The 8,668-nt window shown below is 36.3% G+C and overlaps 1 protein-coding gene across 4 annotated transcripts; it reads right to left on the bottom strand.

Annotated features, from left to right (window-relative positions):
- Window positions 1-132: 132 nt before the first annotated feature.
- Window positions 133-4,976, bottom strand: LOC127417999 (integral membrane protein GPR137-like). 4 transcript variants are annotated; one of them, XM_051658305.1, is made up of 8 exons: window positions 4,833-4,976; window positions 3,551-4,254; window positions 3,376-3,425; window positions 2,998-3,238; window positions 1,939-2,082; window positions 1,284-1,412; window positions 703-821; window positions 133-600 (listed from the first exon to the last, which is right to left on the bottom strand). In XM_051658305.1, the coding sequence occupies exons 2-8, from the start codon at window positions 3,893-3,895 to the stop codon at window positions 507-509; spliced, it is 1,122 nt and encodes a 373-aa protein (XP_051514265.1). In that variant the 5' UTR covers window positions 3,896-4,254; window positions 4,833-4,976; the 3' UTR covers window positions 133-506. The 4 variants fall into 4 exon arrangements, with proteins under 4 accessions (XP_051514265.1, XP_051514266.1, XP_051514267.1 ...); XM_051658306.1 differs by having other exon boundaries at window positions 4,828-4,968; XM_051658307.1 differs by having other exon boundaries at window positions 4,840-4,937.
- Between the last annotated feature and the right edge of the window lie 3,692 nt (window positions 4,977-8,668).

The following is an 8,668-nucleotide window of genomic DNA, read 5'->3' on the forward strand; positions in this document are numbered from 1 at the left end:
TGGTAAAGTGGGAGCAGTTGGAGCTTTCATAAAATGTGAGTAATAAGACTAAACCGTTTATACTACGGGGAAACTTGAACGACAATTGCAACAAGATGTTAACACAGTAAAAAGCAAATTACAAAATTGTTTAAATTAATTTTTTATTAAAATAGCTTCACAAGTATCAGGGTTTCAGATTATCAAATACAAGGCTAATACCAAAAGTATTGCTCCCTTTTACACCATTTCAAGTGGAAGGTCATAATCCCAATCACATCTGAAAATATGGTAAAAACATTTTATAGATGCTCTTCCAGATGATAAAAAGATTCATTAATAAAATCATTAACTGGTCCCTTTTATAAGAAGTGTCTTATCTAAAGTTGTGGTCAGCTTTACAAAGTCAAGGTGCGTCTGATGCATATTAGTGCAAAAATACCTGTTGATCTACTCAACAGGAAGAGGTATTGCTGTTCTATTGCCTGAGAAGATCAGAGAAAAATCTCTGCAGCTTTGCATAGTGGTCAGGTCTGTGGAGTTGAGTAGAGGGAGTGATGTTGGCTATTCTGACCAGTCTTATTAAAGAGGAGAGGAGTCGTCTCACTGGACCCAAACCAACTGTTGATGCAGAGAGACAGTTTAATCTTAACAGATCCAAATCATGTGGTTGTTTTATGTGCTAAAATACTGGAATTGTAACAATCAAAGACTGCCTTTTACCTGCTATGGGGATTTATGCCTTGACTCCAGAGAGAACCCGAATCATCATCCATTCCACGAGGATCATCAAAGAAATATGACCTTGAGCTTTGTGTGTTGCACATGGCTGGGCTGCAGTTCTGAAATAACATCAAATATAAAAGAAGATACAGTAAAAGGGTCAATGACAAATGTCTGAGACGACAAAATGTGTGCCAAGTTCTATAAAATGTAATCTTCGCATTCATGTTGTTTTCATAAATTAAAAAAAACTAAAAACTATTTGACCATTTTCTAAGCAGAGTAACTATCAAATTAACAATAAACTGCTTATGCCAACATTTTCTTTTTACAATCCCTTACCTAGAATTTTTTTTATTTAAGCCCCCCCAAATAATATCAAAATTAATTTTAATTCAGAAACTGAAAACATGTTCATAATAGAACAGGTGTATTAAATTATGCTAATTTTCTGTATTAATATATTTTACATGATAAAAACAATTTAATAAATGAAGATGAAATAAAAATAAATTTAATAATAAAGACAAAAAGCAACACAAAAATTCAAATGAGGCATAGAAAACATCTAATATGCAAACCCTTTCTTGAGGAGACTGGCGAACTCTGAAGATGAGAATGAGCAAACTGGTCGGTAGCAGCTCCCAAATGAAGAGAACAGCTCCAAAAATAATGTAGCCTCTTTCTCCAAGTTCACTGCGAAGGTCAGCCTTAAAGAAGATCAACACTAAACATCACAAACTGACTAGAGACAGAAATACTTTTATATATTAACTTCCAAAATTCCCCAAAAATGAGAATTCACTTTTTGTTCACTCACCGTTATGCCATTTTAAACTTGTATTACTTTCTTCTGTGAAACACAAAGATTTTTTCGCATGCGTTAAGCACGAGTAAGTGTAATCGAATCATGAATCATGAATGCGCCAAGATGGCAGATGTCAAGATAAATAGTGCCAAAGAGTTCCATTTTGGTCTATTTCTCACCTAAAACCGATTGTATCGCTTCAGAAGACATGGATTAAACCACTCGAGTCGTATGGATTACGTTTATGGAGCTTAAAAGTTTTGGACCCCATTGATTGCATTGTATGGAGAAACAAATACCATGTATCCTTCAAAATATCTTTGTTTTTGATACACAGAAGAAATGAAGTCATATGGATTTGAGACAGCATGAGGGTGAGTAAATAATGAAGGAATAATCAGTTTTAGGTGAACCATCCCACAGCGCACCTGATCAGAGATGTTGTACCAGTCGTAATCAAAGGCCTCTACTTTATGATTCTGAGACAAAAACAGCACTGCGAGGTTGTAGCAGGCCCTAGTGGAGAAGAGTAAGATTACACCTGCTCCCAGCACTGCAGTCGGACAAAGCCCCTACAAAGCAAAAAACAACATAAATAGCTGTGAATAACTTTTGGATATTTATTCCATTCTGTTGTGTAACAGCCACTTTCAAAATCTAATCAATTCCCAAAGAATCAAATAATCTACATTTTCTCTCACTGAATGTCCTTTTTCCACACGGAAATATGTCAGATTATGGAAGTAAAATGGGTTGCGAACAGCTTCGTTGGGCTGCTTCGCTTTGACTTTAAAGGGATAGTTCACCCAACAATAAAAATTCTCTCATGATTTACTCAATACCCATGCCATCCCAGATGTGTATGACTTTCTTTCTTCAGCAGAACACAAAGATTTTTAGAAAAATATCTCAGCTCTTTAGGTCCATTCAATGCAAGTGAATGGTGATCAGACCTTTGTAGCTCCAAAAGTCACATAAAGGAAACATAGAAGTAATCCATAAGACTCCAGTGGTTAAATCCATATCTTCATATAATAGGCGTGTGTGAGAAACCTTTTTTTTTTTTTTTTAACTCTAAATCTCCACTTTCACTTTTACATCTGAAAGTCACATGTGGTGCCTGTTTAGTTTCACTTTCAAATCTGAAAGTTAAAGTTAAAGTGGAGATTTAGAGTAAAAAAGGACATAAATATTGTTCTGTTTATTGCCCAAACCTATTATATCGCTTCTGAAGATATGAATTTAAACACTGAAGTCATATAGATAACTTTTATGTTTCCTTTATGTGATTTTTGGAGCTGCAAAGGTCTGATCACCATTCACTTGAGATATCTTTCTAAAAATCTTTGTTTGTTTTCTGCTGAATAAAGAAAATCATACACATCTGGGATGGCATGAGGGTGAGTAAATGATGAGAGAATTTTCATTTTTGGGTGAAATATATCTTTAAATTACTTTGGGTGCAGCTATTGCAAAGTATGCATTACCTTATTGCGTAGATAAGGGGTGGTGGGGGAAGAGAATCGAGTTAACAGGAGCAGAGATGTGGCCAGGCACACAGCTTCCAGAATAAAGAGTAGGTCGTTAACCAGCACCCGAACTAAAACCACGTTCCACACTTTGTCACCAGCTCCACCAGATCCTCCATGCTTTCCGAAGCTCGCGCAAACTACGTTGACACACAGGAAGGCTGCACTCATGGCTGCATACACACAGCGAGCCAACCATCTGAAAGTTAAATATTTATACACAAACACACAATTCTCAATAAACGTGTTACATTTAACCACTGTAACCACTTTTAAAAACAGCTACCCATCCAGTAATATTTGACACGCTGTATATGTATATGTAAATGCACTCACAGTCCTTTGCTAGGCTCAATGTTGAATAAACTTCTAACTTTGAGTAATTCCTGTCAAAAAGAAATATTGTTATTAGGGAGTGGAGTGACTTCTCATCCTAGCAAACACAGCATAGCACCAATTTAATCTACAGTTTAAAGCTTGCTTAAACTTAAGTAAATCTTTATTGTCTTACCTGAGTGAAGTAAAGGTTGAAGAGACTTAGGGTGAAAAACTGCAAACACACCGGAAAACAATAGAGGAGCCAGTAGACTGGAGTGGGCAGGTGGTTGGCAGCAAGGGCGTCACGAAAATAAAATGAAAAGAGTGTTGTGCGAAGGGCTGCCCAAAACAGGCAAAGAAAGAGAAAAATGCTCTGGTAGCTCCATCGTTTGTGCCGGCAGAGAAACAGCAACCAGAGCTGAATGAATACAACTAAGAACAGACTACCGTAAAGACAAGTGTAAAGGACTGTGACACCCAGCTCTACTGATGGGGCCACAGCTGGTCTGATGGGGGAAGGTGGAACTGGAGCCTGCATTATGATGTGCAAAAAGAGAAATGTATAAAGGAATGAAAAATGTGTAATAAAATGTTTAAACTGGGCCTTTAATATAAAAATACAAATTACATAAAAAAAAAAAAAAAAACAACTAGTATAAAACAAAGTGTCAGGATAAATCACATAAAAATTCTAAAAACAAAATTCAGGAAAGCAATTGAAAAGTTTGGCATACTTGCCCCTAAAAAAATGAGCAGCACATTAATTCTAGGTGAGAATATTTATTTCACAAATATGCTGTCACTGTGACACTGCTCATTCTACACGACGGAATAAAAAAAATAAAAATAAAAATAAATAACACATAGACGTCCCCCTTATCTCTCTGTGATCTGCACCTGCAAAGTGAAAGTGAAAATGAAAATTTACAATCTTAATTATTAAATGTCACAGGAAAGTTTTCCATCACAAAAACAACTGTAACATTACTTCAACACTAAATACCAAGTTCCTCATGTGTCTAATCGTCGACAACAAAGGTTTTTATTTGTGTGACGAAACTGAAACTAACAAAAAAGCGGAGCGAAATATAATGCAACACATACACCTGCTTAGATTTGTGACTTTACTGTAAGTAATATGAGATGAGATTTGTTTTGACAGTTGTTCCCCGTCGCAGTGACAGTCTGACTTTATTTATTCGTTAATCAATCGCCTGATCATCGAGATTTAAAAAAACTGCGCTCGTTCATACAGTTTTCAACTGTTCAGAAATGTACAAGAGCCAAACATTTGTACTAATATGACATAATACTGACGTACAATTGCTAGCTGTGTAGCTAACGTTGCTAAATTCACTTCAAAATCGATTTGCTAGTTCACAAACAGGAATGGTTTTGTTATAAAAATGCGGCAGCCATTTTTTTTAAAAAGATGCTGTAAATATAAAGAAATAATGAGACCAAAAATACCGTACAAATTACAAGGTATATGTAGTCGACGCAAGAAGTTAAATCTGATAAATCCGTTCCCTCATCAGTGAGCTCCGCTGCCCTTTCCAACTCCAGTGTTTTTATCAGAAGGACTCAGCGCTGTTGGCGACATCTAGCGGCATATGATGGTAATGTGAAAAGTAAACAACAGAGGAAGCGAGACTTCATGCTTCAAACCACTCCCTCTTCAAGTTACGCCTACTACCAGCCACGTCCACTTGTAAAACAAAAGTGTTATTTTGGTCATACTGCACTCAACAGCTATGGAGAGACGGTAATGTTTTTATTTCAAATAAAGTATTGCAGGATTTTTCAATGAATTTAAAAAAATATTATATCTAGATATTTTGGAACATAGTATACACATAGATAGTGCATAAACACTGGCGGCCAAACGTTTGGAATAATGCACAGATTTGCTGTTTCGGAAGGAAATTGGCACTTTAATTCACCAAAGTGGCATTCAACTGAACACAAAGTATAATCAGGACATTACTGATGTAAAAAAACAGCACCATTACTATTTGAAAAAAGTCATTTTTGATCAAATCTAGACAGGCCCCATTTACAACAGCCATCACTCCAACACCTTATCCTTGAGTGATCATGCTAAATTGCTAATTTGGTACTAGAAAATCACTTGCCATTATATCAAACTCAGCTGAATGCTATTTTGTTTGTTAAATGAAGCTTAACGTTGTCTTTGTGTTTGTTTTGTGAGTTGCCACAGTATGCAATAGACTGGCATGTCTTAAGGTCAATATTAGGTCAAAAATGGCAAAAAAGAAACAGCTTTCTCTAGAAACTCATCAATCAATGTTTTGAGGAATGAAGGGTATACAATGCTTGAAATGGCCAAAAAACTGAAGTTTCATACAAAGGTGTACACTACAGTCTTCAAAGACAAAGGACAACTTGATCTAACAAGGACAGAAAGAGATGTGGAAGGCCAGATGTGCAATTAAACAAGAGGATAAGTACATCAGAGTCTCTAGTTTGAGAAATAGATGTCTCACATGTCCTCAGCTGACAGCTTCATTGAATTCTACCTGCTCAACACCAGTTTCATGTACAACAGTAAAGAGAAGACTCAGGGGTGCAGGCCTTATGGGAAGAATTGCAAAGAAAAAGCCACTTTTGAAACAGAAAAGCAAAAAGAAAAGGTTAGAGTGGACAAAGAAACACAGACACTGGACAACAGATAATTGGAAAAGAGTGTAATGGATCTTAACCCCATTGAGCTTTTGTGGGTTCAGCTAGACTGTAAGGTGTGTGAGAATTGCCCGACAAGACAGCCACATCTATGGCAAGTGCTACAGGAAGTGTGGGATGAAATGTCACCTGAGTATCTGGACAAACTGACAACTAGAATAACAAGGATCTGTAAATTGCTGCACATGGAGGATTTTTTTGGTGAGAACTCTTTGAAGTAGTTTAAGAAGTTCAGCATTTTTTTTTCAAATTGTAATAGTAATTTTTCACGTTATTAATGTCCTGACTATACATTGTGATCAGTTGAATGCCACTTTGGTGAATAAAATTACCAGTGTTTTTTCCATAAGAGCAAAATCTGTACATTATTCCAAACTTTTGGCCGCCAGTGTATATATCTATGTAATTAATTTTCTAAGCAAATTTTACATTCATAATTGTATATTTTTAATGTATAATGTATAAATAATGTATAAGAATAATGTATAAATGTAAATAAACACATAAATGTGGATTGTTTTCTATTTTCTTAAAAGAAATAAAACAATATGTAATTATAATATCAATCTGTTTACACAGAACCATTAAGAACAACTGCAATATGCTCAGCTTTAAACTCTTTACTCTGGTTTATGTATAAATTACCATATTTGTATTGCCTTCTTTCTTTGTCTTTTTTTTTTCATCTTTCCTTACTTTGATTTATATTTCCTTGTTACTCATTTGGTATTGGTTATCCACATGTACAGGTGCATCTCAATAAATTAGAATGTCGTGGAAAAGTTCATTTATTTCAGTAATTCAACTCAAATTGTGAAACTCGTGTATTAAATAAATTCAATGCACACAGACTGAAGTAGTTTAAGTCTTTGGTTCTTTTAATTGTGATGATTTTGGCTCACATTTAGCAAAAACCCACCAATTCACTATCTCAAAAAATTAGAATATGGTGACATACCAATCAGCTAATCAACTCAAAACACCTGCAAAGGTTTCCTGAGCCTTCAAAATGGTCTCTCAGTTTGGTTCACTAGGCTACACAATCATGGGGAAGACTGCTGATCTGACAGTTGTCCAGAAGACAATCATTGACACCCTTCACAAGGAGGGTAAGCCACAAACATTCATTGCCAAAGAAGCTGGCTGTTCACAGAGTGCTGTATCCAAGCATGTTAACAGAAAGTTGAGTTGTGGAAGGAAAAAGATGCACAACCAACCAAGAGAACCGCAGCATTATGATTGTCAAGCAAAATCGATTCAAGAATTTGGGTGAACTTCACAAGGAATGGACTGAGGCTGGGGTCAAGGCATCAAGCCACCACACACAGACATGTCAAGGAATTTGGCTACAGTTGTCGTATTCCTCTTGTTAAGCCACTCCAGAACCACAGACAACGTCAGAGGCGTCTTACCTGGGCTAAGGAGAAGAAGAACTGGACTGTTGCCCAGTGGTCCAAAGTCCTCTTTTCAGATGAGAGCAAGTTTTGTATTTCATTTGGAAACCAAGGTCCTAGAGTCTGGAGAAAGGGTGGAGAAGCTCATAGCCCAAGTTGCTTGAAGTCCAGTGTTAAGTTTCCACAGTCTGTGATGATTTGGGGTGCAATATCATCTGCTGGTGTTGGTCCATTGTGTTTTTTGAAAACCAAAGTCACTGCACCCGTTTACCAAGAAATTTTGGAGCACTTCATGCTTCCTTCTGCTGACCAGCTTTTTAAAGATGCTGATTTCATTTTCCAGCAGGATTTGGCACCTGCCCACACTGCTAAAAGCACCAAAAGTTGGTTAAATGACCATGGTGTTGGTGTGCTTGACTGGCCAGCAAACTCACCAGACCTGAACCCCATAGAGAATCTATGGGGTATTGTCAAGAGGAAAATGAGAAACAAGAGACCAAAAATGCAGATTGAGCTGAAGGCCACTGTCAAAGAAACCTGGGCTTCCATACCACCTCGGCAGTGCCACAAACTGATCACCTCCATGCCACGCCGAATTGAGGCAGTAATTAAAGCAAAAGGAGCCCCTACCAAGTATTGAGTACATATACAGTAAATGAACATACTTTCCAGAAGGCCAACAATTCACTAAAAATGTTTTTTTTATTGGTCTTATGATGTATTCTAATTTTTTGAGATGGTGAATTGGTGGGTTTTTGTTAAATGTGAGCCAAAATCATCACAATTAAAAGAACCAAAGACTTAAACTACTTCAGTCTATGTGCACTGAATTTATTTAATACACAAGTTTCACAATTTGAGTTGAATTACTGAAATAAATGAACTTTTCCACGACATTCTAATTTATTGAGATGCACCTGTACTGTGACAACTGTTCAATGTTAACAATAAAAACGACCCTTCATTGTGAACACTGATTGTAAAAATGATATTATTTATAGGGCTGCTGAAGTTAAAGCGTTTTCTTATCACATTAATGAAATTTTTGTATAGCAGAATTACACTGTTATCAAATCTCAAGTATTAACACACGTGAAACAGTCAATAGTAGCTTATTATATGGTATTTGGAGGTACTAAACCTAACCCCAAACCCTAAACTTAACCCTATACTATACTTTGATAACTCCTTAGCTGAAGGAAGAAATTTTAGGA

Source organism: Myxocyprinus asiaticus, chromosome 27, assembly GCF_019703515.2.
Source record: "Myxocyprinus asiaticus isolate MX2 ecotype Aquarium Trade chromosome 27, UBuf_Myxa_2, whole genome shotgun sequence".
Classification (NCBI taxonomy): domain Eukaryota; kingdom Metazoa; phylum Chordata; class Actinopteri; order Cypriniformes; family Catostomidae; genus Myxocyprinus; species Myxocyprinus asiaticus.

Coding starts and splice junctions, on each gene's coding strand:
- LOC127417999 (XM_051658305.1), bottom strand. CDS start 3,895: ATGCAGGCTCCAGTTCCACCTTCCCCCATCAGACCAGCTGTGGCCCCA. Junction 822..1,283: donor GCCAGTCTCCTCAAGAAAGG/GTTTGCATATTA, acceptor ATGTTATTTCAG/AACTGCAGCCCAGCCATGTG. Junction 601..702: donor GGCATAAATCCCCATAGCAG/GTAAAAGGCAGT, acceptor CTGCATCAACAG/TTGGTTTGGGTCCAGTGAGA.